This window comes from Neofelis nebulosa, chromosome 9 (genome assembly GCF_028018385.1).
Source record: "Neofelis nebulosa isolate mNeoNeb1 chromosome 9, mNeoNeb1.pri, whole genome shotgun sequence".
Lineage (NCBI taxonomy): Eukaryota > Metazoa > Chordata > Mammalia > Carnivora > Felidae > Neofelis > Neofelis nebulosa.
In genome coordinates this window covers 38,932,466-38,953,362 of record NC_080790.1, presented here as the reverse complement: position 1 = coordinate 38,953,362, position 20,897 = coordinate 38,932,466, and the positions used below count along the sequence as shown (strand labels likewise).

Here is a 20,897-nt window from a genome sequence, read left to right as displayed (position 1 = left end):
GGCAGAAGGATACATCATCAGTGAAAGCACAATTACATTGCCTTTCAACTTGGAATCTTGTGTGTATAGTAAGTGCTAAGTACAAGAAGAATGTGTGTCTAACCAGATGATAAACGTTTACCGTATTCAAATAGCCAGCACCCTTTGGTTAAGGGGATCTGGCTTCCTGGAAGTTGTCTTCTCCCTTCCAACCAAAAGAAATCATCTCTGAACTTTTCCTACAGTGCAAAACAACTCCTGCTCATCAGTTTGGGCCCACCCTAAAAATCACTGAAGCACAGTGATTATATATACCTCAATAAGGATTACTTTGGAAAATAGGAACTATTCCTAACTCTTATCCCTGTTATTCCAAACTCTTAAAACATATTCAAGGATTAAAAAAACTACTGGTGATTTGAGAAGAAAATAACTTGTCCAAGTAGCTACTTTGGTGCCTGAAACAAAAGTGTGTGGTCACGTGCAACAAAACTGAAAATGCCTGCAATCAATAATTTCAGCTACTTCGTCATCAGGAGAGTATTTATATATTCCCTACACATGTGCTGATGATCGCCATGAGCGTATGGAATACGGCCGAAATTAGCCAGGTAAAAGTTCCATATACTTATTTCAGAGACACACGTTGAAGAAATATTGAGTATTTTAGCAAGAATCTTATATAATTTAGCATATCATATTGCCACAATATTCAATACCATATATACCAAAAATAGAATCAAAAGTTTTAGAGCTAGAAACAATCATGTGGCTATTTCCTTTCTTTCCCCATCCAGCTTCTCACACCCTTCCCCAAATGGCTAATGCGGAACCTATGTCTGCCCTTCCTTCGTGGGTCCTTTCACCATGCTACTCTGGGCCTCTCTGGAACTTATGTCAGGGTTACCCAAAGCCATAGGAAAAACAGGGTATATCTGCTCAGGGTGGATTGGTCCTTTTCATCAGGAGGACCGGGAATACTTTTTACTGTAAAATGAACATAAGCACATTATAGAGGACAGGGTATGCTCTGCCCGAAGTTTTCAAAACACAAGACTTCTTTTTGCAGACGTTCCTTCAGGCTATTTCCCCTGACCTCTGCTCCCTTCTCTGATGCCTTTACTCTCCTTTGCCCGAGGGCACTTCAGTTAGAGACCGACAAATATCGGAAGAACTGCTCTCAATCACAGAATGTCAGACTGAAACCCCTGGGCGGTGTTCCCCGAATACAGACCTTGAGGTCCCTGTGCATGAGCCCTTTACCGTGCAGAAACTCTACCGCCTCTGCGATCTGCAGGAAGATGTGCAGACACACGCTCCTCTCTCTCTCCTCTATGGTGCACCGACTGTTCATCCAGTCTTTGAGGTTTTCCTTTCTGCACAGCTGCATCTGAATGTAAAGATATACCTTCGGTGAACTGGGCTGGAGCTTCTCTGCAGTGTTTTTAGTGAGATCTAAACTCAAAGTGGTCGGTCTTGGAGGAGAAATAGACAGGGTAGGTTCGGAAGAAGATTTGCTACTGGAATGCTTGAAAGGAGTCAGTTTATTAGCACAATGGTTGCCAATATGCAGGCGGTTAGTTTTGTGCTCTTCTTTCCTGGATGCATTATCGCAGCCAGAATCTTCAAACACTATAGAAGAGGATGTTCGCTCCCTTGACCTTCCATAAAGAGAAGCTTCAGAAGGACAAAGTTCAAAGGAGTGCCCCTCCTCATTGCCGTCCATGGTACCGTCTTCCACATCACACTCTGTAAGGCAACTGTCCTGGAGGTTGTAGGCTGCATCCACTGACTCACTGGTATCTCTGTGGTTCGTTCCTGATAATTCCAGTGGAGAGAACTGGCTCTCAGATGAACTTGTCTGGCCACAGGAAATCCCTACTGAAAAAGACCTCCTTTGTGAAGAAGGAGCTATGATCTCAATATGTTCCTTTGTAGAGAAAGGGTCCATTCTGCATATTTTAACGGATGGTCCATCCACTGGACTAGGAGAGCTGAGTGGCCAGTCTGTGCTAAAAGTGGGAGAGATACAAAGGGAAGAGAGGGAGTATGTGCTGATTAAATTATGTGAACTATACCCTTTATTCTAAAAGCTTCGTCTGTAAGAAAGCCAGTTACCAAATGACAAACAACACACAGATTAAATAAAAACATGCTATATGTGACAAAGAACAGTCATATTCCATCATTTCTTCTAAGAAATTTAAATTGGAAAGCTTCGTTTTATACTCGAAGCCATTATCTGTTGTGCCAGAGCAGCCAAGGCCTTTATGCAAAACACAAGGCACTGAGGGCCCACCAAAGACAGGATTCCTCAGCGGCCGTGATTCTGAATCCGTCGTCCACACTGGGGCAGCAGCTCCCAGGGCCTTGAGCTGAGGATCACCTCACTGGGTCCTTCCATGGTTTGGCTACTGACTGCGTCTATAACAAGTGCCACCTGAACAAATGGCTTCATGTGGATCTGGGGTTGTGTTTGGCACACGTAGGCTGGGATTTAATCTCAGCTATTTGGTAAACAGTCTGTCTGCAGCCTGCCTCTTCTTCGTTCTCATTTAATCCTTTCTACAAGAGCCTTCTTTCCCAAGATATAGGAATTATCTTCAGTAAGTTTAAGTATTTTTAGCTGCAAATACTTGTAACCTACCTTGAAAAAGAGTTGTGAATTGTTAACTACTGAGAAACTAAACATCTAAAATTAAAAAAAAAAATGGAGACAAAAGCAGACAATCTCTCTTGATGAGAAAAGCCACTGTAAATCCCTCAGTGATTTACAATTTGTAGAGCCCTATCTACAAATAATTTCAAAAATTCAGGTTCTAAAAAATAAACTTTTCAATTAACAAGTGGCTAGAGAACGTTCTAAAACATGACAGAGAACAGCAGTTTTTCCTAAAACAAACAAACAAGACACATCTCTAGTTACAGAAATGATATTTTGTTCACAGAAGGAAAAACTAGCCTAAAACTAGCCTAAAAGAAGTTTTTAAGTCTCTGTCTAACCAAGTTACCTTTCATCTTTCAGCCAGATTTCATCCATTTTTTCTTGCCACTTCTCTGGTGGTGCCTCCAACCAAGCATTGAAATATCTCACAATTCCTGGATGGTCAAGCTTGGCTAAGGCTTTAACTTCTCGCATTACCTTTTCCCGAGCCAATTCCCTGAAATATAGAAAAAAGACAACACTGAAGGTTGCTCTTATCTGAAAAAGTAATCATATCTAATAGTAAAAAATAAGAAAATAAAAATCTCTCTTGAATGTAAAATTAGAAACAGAGGAGTTAGGGGCTCCTGTGTAGCTCGTCAGTTAAAAGTCTGACACTATTTCGGCTCAGGTCACAATCCCAGGGTCATGGGATGGAGCTCCATGCTCAGCATGGAGGCTGCTTAAAGATTCTCTCTCTCCGTGTCTCACCCTCTGCCCCTCTACCCCATTCATGCACTCTTTCTCTTAAAAAAAAAAAAAAGAAAAAGAAAAAGAAAGAAAGAAAGAAATGAGTTAGCCTAGTGGCACAATTCTAAAAATCCACGTGCTAGGTTTTGTATTTTAAAAAATCCATGTATTTTATGGGCACCTGGGTGGCTCAGTCGGTTAAGTGTCTGACTTCATCTCAGGTCACGATCTCACAGTTTGTGAGTTCGAGCCCCACGTCGGGCTCTGCGCTGACAGCTCAGAGCTTGGAGGCTGGACCCAGTTTCAGATTCTGTGTCTCCCTCTCTCTCTGCCCCTACCCCTGCTCATGCCCTGTCTTTGTCTCTCAAAAATAAATAAACATTTAAAAAAATTTTAAAAATACATGTTTTTAGGTTTTTTTCTTCTAAAAATAAATGCTACAGACATATCTATTGTCTCTTGGATGACTAAAAATGAATGACTACAGACCGTTAAAGATTAATGTTTAATGCTTGTTAAATCAATAAAAAGAGGAATAGGTGTTAAGTATTCAGAAAAGGGAGCTCAGAATGGCAGCTCAGGAGGATGGAGAACAAACACACTGGTACATACATAATTGGCACAGCACATATTATAATGCAAAAAACCTGTATTAGCATGTTTGTTTGAGGCAAGTCTCACATACTGAGTATCACAGGCAATGAAGTGTATTAGAAAAGCGTCTGGTGGGTCGCCTGGATGGCTCAGTTGGTTAAGTGTCTGACTCTTATCTTGGCTCAGGTCATGATCTCAAGGTTCAGGAGTTCAAGCTCCACATCAGGCTCTGTGCTGACAGTGCACAGCCTGCTTGGGATTCTCCCTCTCCCTCTCTCTCTACCCCTCCCCAGCTCACGCTGTCTCTGTCTCTCTCAAAATAAATAAATAAAAGTGTAAAAAAAATTTTTAAAAAGAAAAGCATCTGGATTCGATTTTCTGCTGTGACAGCTTTTCTGATGGATCTAATCTCACATATCTAGGGATCCCACTATCACCTGAAACAACATAATGAATGCAAGTGACGTCCTCCTCCCTCCCCAGGAGATGGATGGCCACTCCCACTCTGCCCTCTGTGCTTGGCTGTTGTCCTACGCTCCCAATCTGAGAATCCTGCTACATTTTTGAATTCTTCAACTTCTAGGTCCCCACCTTCAGTTACCAAGTCCTATCAGCTCTTCCTTTTCAATTCATTACACTCACTCGTTTCTCACCCGTCCCCACTACTGCGCACAAATGTTCCACATCTTAGGACTAAACTTACAAAAAAAAAAACCCAAAACACCCAAACCAAAAACCTAACAAACATTTATCTCTGACCTTTTCCTCATGTCAGCCACTTATACGTACCACCTCCAGAGCCACCTCCACTTTGATCGCGTCACCTCTCTGCTCAAAGACCCAACTGTCTACGAAACAAAGTCTAACCCCCCTTGCTTGGCATGTAAGGTCCTGAAACCCACATCTTACATCTCCTCCACACTCCCCCATCCTTACCCTTTACTCCACCCATGCCAGAATGCTCACTGTTCTCTGTGCCACCTCCAAGTGCTTTCCCTAGAGCCCTTCTCGGGCCATCTGTGTAGTGAGACATCCCTCCCTCACACATCCGTCTACTGAGAGACAGGCTACTCTTGAACACCCAGCCCAGATGTCACCACCTCCATAAAGCTGGCCTTCCTTGATTTCAGCTACATCTGCACTTTTGTCATGGGAAGCTATTTACTAATCTAGGCCACCAGGTGACAGTCTTCCTTGTATTGTAATTATCTGTATATACACAAAATTATTTTGTATGTACACAAAAGCTTCAAAGAGTTATTGGTTCTCGGGGACAGAAGTTTTGCTTAATTTCATATCCTACGTGGTAACTTACACATATGAATATGCAAACTACTCAAAAATTATATATCAAAGAGAAGAATTAGTCACATAGTACACAAATCCATCCTAGTCCTGTGTCCCCATCTGTTGGACAGAATGTTTAACTACCAGTTACAAAGACACTGAGCAATCAGTGCACATTTAATCAAGAACCAATAGGAGCCTGCTAAAATAGATGGAAAAGAAGGCATTACTCAAAGGCAATCATCTTAAGCATGACACTGTTCTGAGTCAGAAATCCTACTTCCAGGAATCTATCCTAAGGAAGCAGATGTGGTAAAACATTTATATTAAGGATGAACATGGGGTGCCTGGGTGGCTCAGTCGGTTAAGCGTCCGGCTTCGGCTCAGGTCATGATCTTGCAGTTCGTGAGTTCAAGCCCTATTGTCGGGCTCTGTGCTGACAGCTCAGAGCCTGGAGCCTGCTTTGGATTCTGTGTCTCCCTCTCTCTCTGTCCCTCCCCCACTCACACTGTCTCTTTCTCTTTCTTTCTCTCAAAAATAAATAAACATTAAACAAATAAACATTTAAAAAGAAATAAATAAATAAAGATGAACACTGCAAAGCTGTTTTTAACTGCAACAAATTTGAAACCCAAATGTTTAAAAAAAAAAAAAACAAAAAAAGGAACAGTTAAAATATTTCACATGTATCAGTTGGACTATCATCCAGCCCTAAGATACTTTTAGTGTATTTTAGCATTTTAATAAAATACTCTTAATAACATGGAAAACACCAAGAATTAAATGAAGGAAGCAACAGATAAAACTGTACTGTACTGATAACTATGCTACTAAGAAAGTAAATTTATGATCAGACAAAAAAATCAAAAGGAAACACCCTAAAATGGTAATAATATTTCTGGGGAGAAAAGACACAGACGAGTTTTAATACTTTCTCTATTTCCCACAATAAATAGATTATTTCTAAATGGTGCTATGTAGTAAAGTCTATAGTCATCATAATTCACTGTGGGAAAGCCCTGAGTGGTTAAGAATCAAAAACAAGGGCAGATTTTCCAAGTAGAGACAAAGCAATCTCAATAGATCACCCCAGGGCGTCTGGGTGGCTCAGCTGATTGAATGTCCAACTCTTGGTTTTGGTTCAGGTCATTATCTCACAGTTTGGGGGATCGAGACCCACACTGGTCTCTGTGCTGAAGGTGAGAAGCCTGCTTGGGATCCTTTCTCTTTCTCTCCCTCTCTCTCTTCCTCTCCCTTGCTCATGCTCTCTCTCTCTCAAAATAAACAAACATTAAAAAAATAAATAGATCACCCCTTTTATTTATTTAAAAAAAAATTTTTTTTAATGTCTTATTTATTTTTTTTGAGACAGAGAGAGACAGAGCATGAGCAGGGGAGGGGCAGAGAGAGAGGGAGACACAGAATCGGAAGCAGGCTCCAGACTCTGAGCTGTCAGCACAGAGCCCGACGTGGGGCTCGAACTCACGACTGTGAGATCATGACCTGAGCCGAAGTCGGATGCTCAACCGACTGAGCCACCCAGGCGCCCCTAGATCACCCCTTTTAGACAGCTGGTTACCTGGTAGCCCTCAGAAGCTAAGATTCAGAAGGTCAGAAACTATGTTTCCTATAGGATCTATCGAGTATAGGAAGGATGTATTGCCTGTGGGATGAGTAATATGGTCCTAGCTCCAGGTTCACTATCAGTGCCCCTCCCTTACCTGTTGGGGAGACGGATTCTCTTGATAGCATAATTGCAGTCATCAACTTTATTTCTGGCTTCAAAGACAACTCCAAACCCACCGCGTCCCAGGCACTGAACCGGCTCAAAATCTGTTAGATATCTTTAAAAAAAAAAAAAAGAAATTTTAATAAGGTAATAGTTCAATCTTATTTTATGATGTATAAAAAGTGTCTAAACTCTGTAAGTCTTATAGAACTTATTTTAATAGAAAGTGTAGGGTTTTTTTTTTTTTTAATTTTTAATTATTTATTTGAGTAAATGCTAACTCCAACGTGGGGCTTGAACTCATGACCCTAAGATCAAGAGTCACGTGATCCACCAACTGACTCAGCCAGGTGCCCTCAGAGTGTAGTTTAAATTCTACTACTAGCAGTCTTTGTTCTTCTGTTTATATAAATGAAGCAAACCCATTCTAATTTTTTCCAAGAAAATGTATAAAAAATAAAAAAGCTCCTGTTTAGTTGGGAATCACCTGTTAATCACTTGTTTTTATAGCAACCACACTACTGATCTAACCCGTCTGATACTTTCCATCACCTACCAAAATATTCCATCCTTAATTCTCTAAACTTCTGCCTCCTGTGGCATTCTGCACTCAATGAGAAAAACACAGTTTAATCCTGTGTCAGTGCATTTTTATGGCAAAAATGTAATCAATCCTATTATATTTAAGTGTTTTTTTTGTTTTTTGGGGTTTTTTTTGCCAGAAATCTTTCTAGGAACCAAAGATGTCTGCAATTGGCTGGGATGCCTCCTGAGTCAGTGTGCTCATCACCGGCTAACTCAGCATCTGTGACTTAAAGGCCGGGCTGCACACTGTAATCTGGTCTCCCTTCCGCGCCCGACCTCACCGCTCTGTGCTGTGTTCCAGCCAGCCTGCACGAGGTCTCAACAACTTCGGCACTTCTGCTTCTGCTGTTTGCTCTGCTGAGATGGCCTACTTCTTTGTACTTAATGAAACTCTTGTTTTTCCTTCATTCTTCTCATCTCGCCATTGCCGTAGGGCCTTCCTACACCCCTGTCTTAATGTTCTCATAGCACTGTTCACACAGTACTCTGAACTACTTAAACGTAATCTCGATATTTTGCAGTTATTCGTACTCAGCTCACTCTCCCCACTGCCGCTGAACTGTGGCAGCCTTGAATGCAGAAAAGCATTCTTGTTTCTCTTTGTATTTCCAGAGGCTGAGCTTACCTGGCAAACAGAAGCTCTAACAAATATCTATCGGACAATATATGAAAAAATAAATGAATGCATGCATGCCTGCTATGAAGTTGTTCTCCAGGCAGATGGGGAGTAGTTGAATTAGATTAGATTATCTTTAGTGTCTCTCATAAGGCTAAGTTTATTACTTTATGATTTGCACACTCCTATTAATTTAGTAGCTGGCTCAGCTGGCTAGAGCATGGAGTTAAGGAGGAGAGGCAATTGATCCAAATCCTCCATGGGCCAATTACCTTCACAGAGAATGAAGAACAATACTCTGTATCCCTAAAAATAGCTAGTCAAGGCACTTTGGTACAAATCCATCTCCCCAGCTACAAAGCCCATGAAATCCATACCCTACTTCTGAAGGGCCAATTGAATTTTGCCCTATATTAAAGAAAACATCCATATGAAAATAAATATATCATCTGAAATCAGAGACATCTTATTTAAGATTATAGACTCTGTAAAGGTAAGTATCATCATGCCTAAGGTCCCAACTGATAAATCACAAAGTTGGGTCTTGAACTCATGACTGGACCCAGAGCTCAGGTTCTTTATAATGCCTACAATATAGTAGGCATTCAATAAACATTAGGTATTATTATAGAGCTTATGTATTTGAAAAACAATCAGCTGTACTCTCCATATTGAATAAAGTTAAAGGAAAATAAAGTCTAATTCAATTTCAGAGTACATTATTCTAATTCTCTTCACAACAGCCTTACGGATATATGCTTATTCACTAATCCCCATTCCTCCCTGTGTTTACCTAATTCTTCCTTACTCACAATCTAAGGTTCAATGAAAATGTGACCATATGACATTTGGCCAATGAAAATGGTCGTTTATGACAACCTCTTCTCCACTTACAGAATCATCACAACCAGACTGAGTCACTTATAGTTCACGGCTTTTTTCTTGTATGTTTCCGTTTTGCCCCGTATTATCTTCTCTCATAGATTTTAAGCCCCTTCAGGATAGGACTAGTCTTTTTGTTTTTCCCAAGGCCTGGAATACTTTTCCTGTGCTTGGTTGTTTAGAGTAAATGTTGAATGAACAACGAATGGCTTCAGTAGTGGACTCTACCCGATGAAGAGCTGTTGGGTCCCTAGTTCGCTCCCTCTCTCTACCTGCTGGTGTTGCTGTCCGCTGACATATTGGTTAGCATCTTTATTAGAAGGGTACTAAAGCCTTTGCCATTTCTTAGTCACCTAGTAAATTCTCCTTTGGGAAACCTGTAGCTAAAACACATTGATTACAGTCAATTCGCCATTTGTCATAATACAGTATGAATGTACTGTAGATCAATTAGGTCCACAGATAAAGTATCACATATTTTAGCTGTAATTTTCAATCTTTCTGTCATCAAATCATTACCCTAGGTATTGAACAGTGAGGTTCTGTATCTCTTCCTTGTTTCCATATTACCAAGTGTTAAGTATGATATCAAAACAAAGGGAAAACATAGAAATAAACCATGTAATTGAAAAATGAACCACAGTACCATTCCCTGTACCACAAAGCATAAAAAACTATATACCTGATAGATGCTAACAGATTCTCTCTTTTATTTTACTTTCAAATTATTTGAATTGCCTACTTTTTAGGTGACTCACCTCCCTCTTCTATTTTTAAAAATGACCTATTGGTGTTTCCCCCCCATTTTTCTATTTCTTATTCTAGACAGAATAAGGATGAAAAAAATAATTGAGGATTAAGTAACATATAGAGATTTATACCATACTCTAATAACACAATAACAATTTGGTACTATTAATGACGAGCCCAGTACATGGTAGATCCTCAATAGCTAAGTTAAGTTCCGGTAAGAACTTAATTTGGCGGCTGAAATTCTGAACTTCTATAACACTCTATTTTTATCTTTCTTAGGGTACATACCACTTTGAATAAGTTTAAGTTACTTGAGGGTTAAATCTATGTTTTACTTACCTGGACATTTGTGCATTAAAAAAAAAAAAGTGAGGGGCACCTGGGTGGCTCAGTGGGTTAAGTGGCTGACTTCGGCTCAGGTCATGATCTCACCGTTTGTGAGTCTGAGCCCCGCATCAGGCTCTGTGCTGTCAATGCAGAGCCTGCTTCAGATCCTCTGTTCCCCTCTCTCTCTGCCCCTCCCTCGCTTGTTCTCATTTTCTCTCTCTCCCTCTCAAAATAAATAAACTAAAAAAAAGTTCAACAGGATCTTAGTTTAGAGGTCATTTCTTCTTTGATTCCAACAGTTGCCACCAGAAGCTGCACCACACACACATATACTTTATGGTAAGACTTACCGCGATATATATCCAGAATTTTTTATGTCATTCCAGCTACTGTCCTTGGCGTCTCCACTTACAGAATCGTATTTACTTTCAGTTTGACACTGAGTTTCCGATTCCTTCCTTTGCTGATAAGGTGGGGAGAAAATCACTGTCAAAGCTGAACTGAGGTTAGCTGACTATCTTAAACTATAAGTAACATTAAAAAAATAAACGATATGGACAAAAATAAGCGTATTGTGAGAACACAAAATACAGCATTTCCTTGGTCAGTGGGAAGTGAAATGGTAGGGGTGCAAGACAGATCGCAATGGGTTGAGGAGCGAAGGGGTCGTAGGTCAGTGGACAGGAAGGGATGGGCAATAATGATTTCATGGTAAACCCAAGTAAATGTAGTACCCTCTTCCCCACCCCCACACATTATTTACCCCACACTTTGAGACACATTAGAATTCTAAAAAAGGTCTTACTCTGTGAGGATGAGGATGGAAAAGCCTACGCACGATAAAAGTTGTTGCTATGATACAAAATAGAATAGTTCCGACTATTTCTTTCCACCAGTGTAAGAGGAGAACAGGATCCTTTTTGCGAATGTTCTTGTTGTAATTTGGGTTATCGAGAAATCGGACTGTGATCTGTGTGCTCCGTTTGCTCCTCTCCCTCTTGTAGTATGGTAGGTAATAACCATTATCTTCAAAAACAAATGTTAAAAAGTTTTTTTTTTTTAAAGATAAACCAATATAGAGCCACCTTTAATTGCTAAAAAATCCTCTATTTTCCTGTCACTTCTACTACCAATTCCTTTTATTAAAGTTTCATCTCTTCTTTAACACATCTCAATAGCCTCCTTACCCTACTTTTTCTTTTTTCTTATACAAACCTATTTTCCTTTATTCCATAAGCATCACAGACCTTCTTTGTACTGAATAATAAGACTAGAAAGAAAACGTAAGGGCCACCCCATTCATTACCTCATTAAATAATTCAATTCTTTAAATTCGGGAAAGAGTTAGACAGTACTCAGTCTTCCTCCAAGGATTTTAAACTTTACTTCCATTTAGACATCAATGAAATACCATCAGTCATTCTTCGCAAACTGAAAAGAAAACATCTCCAACGCGCTCATTGGTTCCTTTCACGCTGTCAGAATGAGGTTGCCCTGGGAAGCAACCTGTCTTTTTGGCTTCTATTTTGTACCACGTGGACAGACTACACAATTCTCTCTTACCTTGTGTTCTGATCAGCATCAGATAAAGACTGATGTTTCTAGGTCAGAGCCTTCTGTTTTTGTCAATTTAAATTCTACAATAACTTCCCAGTTCCAGCATCTGGGGTGACTGATGAGGAATCTATGCTTTGGCCTAATGCAGATTTGAGAGTTTTTCTTAACATATAACTGTTGGGAATACTTTCATATCTAAATACATCCTAACTTTAAATACCCAGGAATGTATTTCATGTCAAATTTTACCTCCTCTTACTTTTGCGCTAATTTCCCGTCGAAGGACAAAATTAACATCACCTCGTTTTATAGCATTTCACACAGTATTATGGGAAACGCCTGTTTTCTTCATTATCCAGGCTGATATTATGTAGTTTATATTAAACAAGATTTTAACTAAATGAGAGCTAATCACCAGAATGAATGCTTATTGAATACTATTTGCAGGACACTGTGCTAGCTAAGACTGTATGTGTATTATCTATCTCATTTAGGCCTCTAACAGCCCAGTAGATAAATACTAGGATTACTATCCTCGCTTTACAGATGAAGGAACGAAGATGCAGATAAGCTGGGTGTGCCCAACCTGGTGTCAGGGGCAAAACTGGGATTTGAACCCTAACAGTCTAACTACGGAACCCGCACCCTTGGCCACCATTCACACTATGCCTCCCAAGATATCTTATTTTCTACTTTCCAATGACTACCTTTCATTTGAATTGCAACCATTCATTTCAAAGGAATAAATAAATGCAAAGAAACACCTCAGCATTTTCAATGCAAGCTTCCTCACACTCACCATACGGGTATTGCAAGATTGAAAGCGCACCGTTGCTGTACTCTTCATGAGAAAACTTATCGTTGCTAAGACATTTGTCGAATTCATCAGACCCTACCAAGACAGGAGTTCTGGACGGGGAATCTAAAAGAAAATGGTAAAATCTTACATGTTAAGGCTTCAGGGCAATTGCATGAACCTCATTCATTCCAAACACAGATATTCAGCCACAGTTCTGTTCAAATATGTTAAGTCACACAAATGGCTCAAAGGTCTTTCCCCCCGAAAAGCAGAGCCTTGTAGAGAAGCTGAGTCATTTGAACAAGTAATTAAAATAGGACGTGATGTATGTGATAAAAAACTACACAGGCTACGGAAAGATAACTGAAGGAAGTAGGTGGTCTAATATCTGCATTCAACTCATTTAAGTGTCTCATAGAATATGCTGTAATAACCAGTAATGTCTCATAAGTATTCTTCACTTGATCTTAGCCAAAAGGCCGAGAAGCAATTTTTCATAAATATTCTTTACATAAATATGTTAAAAGCTAAATGATACTCAGTCACAGTCAGTGAACGGTTAAGAATATTTCTCTGTTGTCTGGAGAAATATCTTAGTAACAACTGATTTCTCTAGAAGCAGCTGTTATTTCAATGAAATCATGTAAAAGATAATTAAAATTCACTGACATCTCAAATGCCTTCCTAGTTTGTCAGAAAATAAAGAGTACCTATGAGTTGTAATCTCTGTGCTATTCAATACCAGGACAAAGACAGTCATGATTAGGCCTCTGAACACCTCACTAATATTACAAAAGTTCCTAATTCACTTACGAATTAAGGGCTTCCATTTGATTGTTGGCAAAGGAACAATTGCATATTCATTATTGACAGATTCCAAGGCCTTGGGACTTGTAGGAAACTTTTCTGAAATTCTGACTGATGACTGCAGATACAGCTGACCTCTGTACATTCCTGAGTCAATGAAAACAGTATCAATTATGTTTAGAATCAAGCACCAAGGATTTTTTTCAAAAAGGGTCATTTTGATTTAATAAAATTAGATTAATTCCAGGTATTTCTTTATGTGCTACAAAATGCTTTTCAAAGAAGAATCAAGCCCGAAGCACTCAAATGTGACCCAAACAAAAATAGGGGCGGAAAGTTATATATAAGTTACAATGTTTCTCACTGAATAATAATTTTCAGCAATTACTGGAAAACTCTTCTAGTAGGGAAGTTCAAAGCAATGAATCCAGATGCAAATACAAATGTAGAAAGTTTTAGACTCTGAGGATATATGAGTAATTCACAACATACTGTATGATGGCAACATTTCTTTCTTTTTTTAAAGTTTTTTTCTCTCTTTTTTTTAATGTTTATCTTTGAGAGAGCGAGCACATATGCACACACACGTGCACTCGAACGGGGGAGAGGCAGAGAAAGAGAGGGACAGAGGATCCAAAGCAGGGTCTGTGCTGACAGCAGAGAGCCCAAGCCGGGGCTTGAACCCACGAACCATGAGATCATGACCTGAGTCAAAGTCAGACACTTAACCAACTGACCACCCAGGAGCCCCAGCAACATTTCTAAGCCTTTTTTTTTTTTTTTTTTTTTAATGTTTATTTATTTTTGAGAGAGAGAGACAGAGTGCGAGCAGGGGAGGGGAAGAGAGACAGGGAGACACAGAATCTGAAGTAGGCTCTGGGCTCTGAGCTGTCAGCACAGAACTCAACATGGGGCTCAAACTCACAGACCGGACTGCGAGATCATGACCTGAGCCTAAGTCAGACGCTTAACTGACTGAGCTGCCCAGGTGCCCTTCTAAGCCTTTCTGATATAGGTCTCAGAGGAAAAGAATATGCCATGGCAATTGAAAGTTTCAGAATTGGATTAATGGATGGGGCACCTGTGGCTCGGTCAGTCCAACGTCTAACTTCGATTCAGGTCATGATCTCACGGTTCGTGAATTTGAGTCCCACATTGGGCTCTGTGCTGATAGTGCGGAGCCTGCTTGGATCATCTGTCTCCCTCTCTCTCTGCCCCTTCCCCACTCATGCTCACTCGCTCTCTCTCTCTCCCCCAAGAATAAATAAACATTAAAAAATTAAAAAAAAAAAAAAAGAAGTGGATAAATGGAAAAAAACAGGAGTGTAAATCAAAGTATAAATCTTAAGGGCAACCTAAGCCAGAGACTGTATTTAGGAATTACAACTACTCTAGGCACCGCTAAAGTAGAAAGGAATGATGTAGGAATAAAACCTAAATGTCAGTATGTCCTGTCACTAGATAAGAGACATCTACTCACCCAAGTAAACGCTGTTTTCTGTGGCTCCTCGAGCAGCTTCTACAATGTCTTCTTCATCTTCTAAAACTTCATCATTAGATGCATAACTTGTATCATCAAAAAGACTGATGGGAATGACTTTTCCGTCCTTAACCAACCAGGCAGATGCAATGGGAGTACAAAACTAAACAAAAATGGACAAGAAATTTTATAGAATTTCAAGCAGTATTTCCATAATTCAACTCCTAAAAGGACATTTAAAAATCACAATTGTAAAAAGTTTTCCAGCTTAATGAGGTATAATTGACAAATAAAAAATGTATATATTTACAGTATACAATGCCATATTTTGATACAGTATATACACTGTGAGACGATTAGCACAATCAAGCTAATTAACATATCCATCGCCTCACATCATTATTTTCGTGTCAACGTTTGAAATCTACCCTCGTTTCACAACATATACATATATCAAACCATCACACTGTATAGCTCAAATGTACATAGTTTTTATTCATCGATTATACCTCAACAAAGAAAAAATTTTTCTTAATCTACCCTCAGCACATTTCAAGTATATAGTACCATTAACTATAGTCACCACACTGTACATTACATCCACAGAACTTACTCATCCTGCATAACCGAAACTTTGTACTCTTTGACCAACATCTCTCGATTTCTCCTGCTCCCCAGCCCCTGGCAACTACCATTCTACTCTCTGCTCTGTGTGTTCAGCTTTTAAAATTCCACATGCAAGAGATCATGCACTGTTTACCTTTCTGGGCCTGGCTTATTTCACTTGGCATAATGTCCCCCAGGTTCATCCACGATTTCACAAGTGACAGGATCTCCCCTCCTTAAGGCTGAATGGTAGTTCACTGCGTATATACACGCACCCCATTTTCCTTACCCATGCCTTACTATGGACACTTAGACTGCGTCTCTATCTTGGTTATTGTGAATAATGGTGCGCTGAACATAGCAGTGCAGATATCTCTTCGAGATATTGACTTCACTTCCTTTGAATAGATTGAGAAATAGGATTGTTGGATCATATGGTAGTTTTTAATTTTTCAAAGCACCTCCGTGCTGTCTTCCATACGGCTGTGCCCGTTTACGCTCTCAGCAGCGGCACACGAGACTGCAAACACCCTCACCAGCACTTGTTTTCTGTAGCCTTTTTCAGAGTAGCCATCCTAACGGGTGTAGAGCCGCACATTTCTTAGGGCATAGAGAACAGGCTGAGAATCTAAAATGAGAGATATTTCCCTCTACCCAATAAGTTTGGTCAAACTGGGAAAGGAAAACAACGTATTTATCAATTCTTGGTGGGTTTAGGTACCTGGTATTCCCATTCCAGATGTCCTCCCTTCTTATTAAACGCCATAACCTTCCAGTCTGCAACCGACACCTTTATCACTGTGTCCATCATGGCAGCTTCCTGTTCTTCCACATCTGAAATAATTTTAGACCCTTCTTTGTTCCCACTGGGCTTTAAGGTGCTTTCAATAAATCCGGCTCTAGTTTCCATGTCTGGAATATACCGAAGTTCAAAGTGGCCAACACTGAAATTCCACCTTAAATTTACAAAGGTTTGTTTTAGAAATTTACACTTAAGGAAAGGGATCAAATCATAAAGAACTGTTCCAGATTCAAGAAGCAAACACTAAAATTTTGTGAGGAGACAACGAGTAACTCAACACAATTTTCTGGGAGTGCTTTGCTGACTTATGCCACAAGAGGGCATCACCTTGTCCTGATCTGTTAGAAACCTGGGATCTGAGTTGTAAACTGACAATGGCTACGGGACAGATTTTCTCTCAAAAATTAACAAATGCTCACATTTCCAAATCAGAGCGATTTTCTCAACACACACCAAAGTTACCTTCAAATGAGGCCAGCAGCACTGTGCTTTGTCAATTAAATTAAAGCCTGGGCACATTTCATTCAAGTGCAGAGAAATTAATTCGTCCCAATAAATCAATGTACACAGCAAGATAAATGCATCGGTTTTGTATTTATATGAAAACATAGCCCCAAAAGGCAATGTAATTCAGTGTACCAAGACTGAAGGTCATACCACCTCAGCTCCAATCTCAAATCTCTCCCGAGATCTGTCAAGTCATTGAACCTTTCCTGAATTTCAGTGTCCTCATCCATAAAGTGGCAGTAACAATGTTTCTTCTACAATTAATACACAGATCACTTAACTTTTGACAGTATAATGACTTGTCACTGAGATAGAAAATGACCTAACAATCCTGACATCTATTAAAAAATAAACTTAAGGAACATGGATCTTAGACCCCAGACTCTTCTTATTTTGGGAACTCAAAATTCTGTTGAGATGGACATCTGTTCCTATTGGTGGCTGGACACCCAGCAAGCACTCAAACACTTAAGGAAACGAAATCCCAGGGGCGCCTGGGTGGCTGTCAGCACAGTCCGCTTTGGATCCTCTGTCTCCCTCTCCCTACCCCTCCCTTGCCTGCTCTCTCTCTCCCTCAAAAATAAATAAACATTAAAAACATTTTTAAAAAAAAGGAAACAAAATCCCATCAGGAAAAAGAAGGTCAGATTGCCAGCAGATGCAAAGCCCTACTCACAGTCCAGTGAACATAGAAATACATTCTTAACTGATTTTAAGAAAACAGGAAAGGAAGCTGAATTATACTGCATCACATTAGATAATATCTGAAAGTCTGGTTCACTTTCAAAAGATAAAGATGAGATCTCAAATTATTTTTACTACAGAGGCAAGTTAAAATTTAAATATTAGGTAGGTTAGAAAAAAATCAAGCATGTGATTTAGGACCAACATAAGTAATCCAACCATCTTGGTTTTTAATCCCATATTTAAATGTAAAAATTACATAAGGAACTCATTATTTGAAAAGGGAAACAAAAAGGCATTTGACCAAATGAATTATATATACTTCAACGCTTTAAGAAAATAGACAAAAATGTTATTTTAAAATTGGGTTGTCAAACACACTATGAAACTACTGACTAGAGAGAACTACAGGGTCAAAGAGGCCCAAGTTGAAATGAAGTGCATTAACTTTGTCTTAAGAGCTTTTCACTGATCTGTATGATCAGTGAGGTTGCTACATTCATTGTATGGGCCTTCCTCTGGTTATCATCTCCAGAAGCATATGGTGGGAGTCTCGATTCAGGATTTGTTAAAAACCATGAGACCATTTTCATTTATTTATTTATTTATTTATTTATTTTTAAATGTTTATTTTTGAGAGAGGGGGCACGTGTTTTGCGCACAGGGGAGGGCCAGAGAGAGAGAGGGGAACAGAGGATTGGAAGCAGGTTCTATGCTGACAGCAGAGAGCCCGATGTGGGGCTCGAACCCACAAACCGTGAGATCATGCCTGAGCCGGAGTCAGATGCTTAACCGACCAAGCCACCCAGGTGGCCCCCATGAGGCCATTTTTAATTTAGGGCCTACATTTCTCTTAAAAGAGCTGTATGTTTTTCGGGCAAGAAAATAGTTCAGGAAATTTCCATAAAGAAAAAAATCTGATAAATTTGGGTTTTGCTGAACTAATGATCAACAGCCACATCATCTGAATACGTACTTCTCATTGCCACTGCGAGGTCCAACAGCTCTAACAGTTTTCTGGGAGCGCTGCAGAAGCAGGATGTCTTCTTGTTCCATTTCATCATTATCCCACTGGCGACAACCCAAAGCTGAACAGATATACCTCACCTGAAAAGACAGATAGAAATTTTGTAAAGAATACATAAGTTACAGGAGATCGGAGATATTAAAAGAATCTATATAATTTATTAAAAAATTGTGGGGATCTGTAATACCCAAGTATTAAGAAACATCGGTTAGACTACCAATTCCAAAGATGAGTTACTTAGAACTACAAAAGAAACAATAAATATTTCTGGAATTATTAAGGGAAAATCCTTATTTTAAGGATTTAGATAATCTTAGTTTTATTTGGGGGATTTTCAAGGATGATACACGAGAAGACATACACAGTTGTGATCTCTTAGCAAGAATTTCATTAATAAAAGTCCAGGTGTATTAAAAAAATTGGCCTCAGAGTTCCCATATGATGGAAGAATTTGGTTTTTAAAGACGTAAATCTCTTTTAGTAGCTATACTATTTAAAAGTACCTCCTTCAAACCTTCATTAGAAAAACAAAGAAGGACTCTTGTATGACCTGAGCTAAAATCTTCACAGAAAGAAGCATACGTGCTAGAATACCCGAATTTTGCAGCAGCACATCAAATAGAGAACCAGATGATAGGGGTCAATTCCACTGTCTTAGAGATGAGAACACTGAAGGAGATAGAGGGTCACAAGGCCTCCTAGGTACAAAGCAGATGTGGGTAGTGGAGAAGGCAGAAAAGCATCTGCAAGAGCAAGAGGGGGCTATGGGCCTAACACTTAAATAAGGAATCGTTAACGTGTGAAAAAGTCAAGGGGCAAAAGATCATTTTTCTATTCTTCCTTGTTCTAGTCTTAAGTCTGTATACAAAATATTCACATATCAAGGTTAAGAGTTAAAAAAAAGATTTTTACCTTTCTTTAAAAAATAAATTTTTTTAATGTTTATTTATTTTTGAAGGAAAGAGAGACAGAGCATAAGCCCGTAAGGGGCAGAGAGAGAGGGAGACGCAGAATGCGAAACAGGCTCTAGGCTCTGAGCTGTCAGCACAGAGCCCGACACGGGGCTCGAACTCACTAACTGTGAGATCATGACCTGAGCTGGAAGTCAGACGCTTAACTGACTGAGCCTCCCAGGCATCCCAAGACTTTTACCTTTCTAAAAAGGATGTATTTAATTAGTTACTCCTAATAAGAGATTTATATTGTAAGACCAATCTTAGAAGCAGATGATGGTTATATCCTGAAACCTAACATCAGAGAGAGTCTAGGTCTTAATGGTATAACTTTATCTGCACACAGACCTAAGTCAAATTGAACCTTGGAAATTTCTCAACTTGTAAAGTTTCAAGTTTTCTCATCTGTAAAATAAACACAACTTTCCTCTTGGATTACAGGATCAAACTAGATAAATAAGTAGCAATTATTCTTATTGGGATTATTATTAATATTTGGAGGGTTCTTCATCTGTCCAAATGGAAACAAGAATGTGTGACCTCTAGGAACATCATGAAGATTTCAATATAATGTATGAAAAACACAACTGACACACACTAGACCTCATTGATTCGTTCTCTTCCTCCTGCTTTTCCTGGCTCTGTTTATTCTGTTGTCTCGGATACATTTAGTTTTCTTAATAATATTTTGCCCTTTCTACTTTGTAATTCATTTATTCAAACAAATAATATCCTCAGGGAAAAATAATAAACCTCAGCCAGTAATAGTATAGCTTATTAAGTTATTTCCTCTCGCCCTATTTATTCTGATTCCTCCCCAAATAATCCAACATTTTCACTCACCTTTCCACTATATGCACTGAGTCCGTATGTAGTGAGAGACTTTCCTCCAACCAAAACAACGTCGTCTCCAAATTTATAAGAAGATTCAAGAAGTGATTCAACTGTAAAAGGAACAGTTTCCATGCTCTCACGGTCCCGGTCCCACTGAAAGAGGTCTCCATCCAGGGAAGGAATGATCATCTTATTCCCAAATACCTAAAACAGAAGGCAAAATTTAAAAAAATATTTTTTATTTTAATGTTTATTTATTTTTGAGAGAGAGAGAGTGCAAGCGAGGGAGGGGCAAAGAGAGGGAGACACAGAATCTGAAGCAGGCTCCAGGCTCTGAGCTGTCAGCACGGAGCCCAATATGGGGCTCGAATGCACGAACTGCGAGATCATGACCTGAGCCGATGTCGGCCACTTAACCGACTGAGCCACCCAGGCGCCCCCAAAACAGAAGGTAAATTTTAAAAGGGATCATAACTTTACAAGTAGTGACAAAGAGCTGGAGTCTTGAGCCTGATGTTCTCTAGCCTCCTTCTGAGCAGCATGTGGAGAGGCACAATTTATCAACCAAGAGCAACGTAAAAAGAGCTGCCAATCTCTCCTGGGGTCTACGCGTGATACTCTAGCACGGTTTTCTCAAACTTTGCTTGTGATGGGTGTCCCATAATGATACATGAGCTACCAAAAGAGAGTTTTGT

General features: G+C 39.5%; 1 protein-coding gene across 2 annotated transcripts in view; it reads right to left on the bottom strand.

Moving 5' to 3' along the window:
* The window catches only part of EIF2AK3 (eukaryotic translation initiation factor 2 alpha kinase 3), a 69,669-nt gene that overhangs the window by 17,101 nt on the left and 31,671 nt on the right, over positions 1-20,897 (bottom strand). For both annotated transcript variants that reach the window (XM_058683373.1, XM_058683372.1), the window contains exons 3-13: positions 20,212-20,406; positions 18,365-18,495; positions 16,117-16,351; positions 14,790-14,952; positions 13,316-13,456; positions 12,503-12,625; positions 10,952-11,172; positions 10,497-10,609; positions 6,976-7,098; positions 2,991-3,140; positions 1,214-1,991 (exon numbers count right to left, since the gene is read on the bottom strand). In XM_058683373.1, coding sequence (XP_058539356.1) covers positions 1,214-1,991; positions 2,991-3,140; positions 6,976-7,098; positions 10,497-10,609; positions 10,952-11,172; positions 12,503-12,625; positions 13,316-13,456; positions 14,790-14,952; positions 16,117-16,351; positions 18,365-18,495; positions 20,212-20,406 — 2,373 coding nt within the window. The remainder of the gene's footprint in view (positions 1-1,213; positions 1,992-2,990; positions 3,141-6,975; positions 7,099-10,496; positions 10,610-10,951; positions 11,173-12,502; positions 12,626-13,315; positions 13,457-14,789; positions 14,953-16,116; positions 16,352-18,364; positions 18,496-20,211; positions 20,407-20,897) is intronic.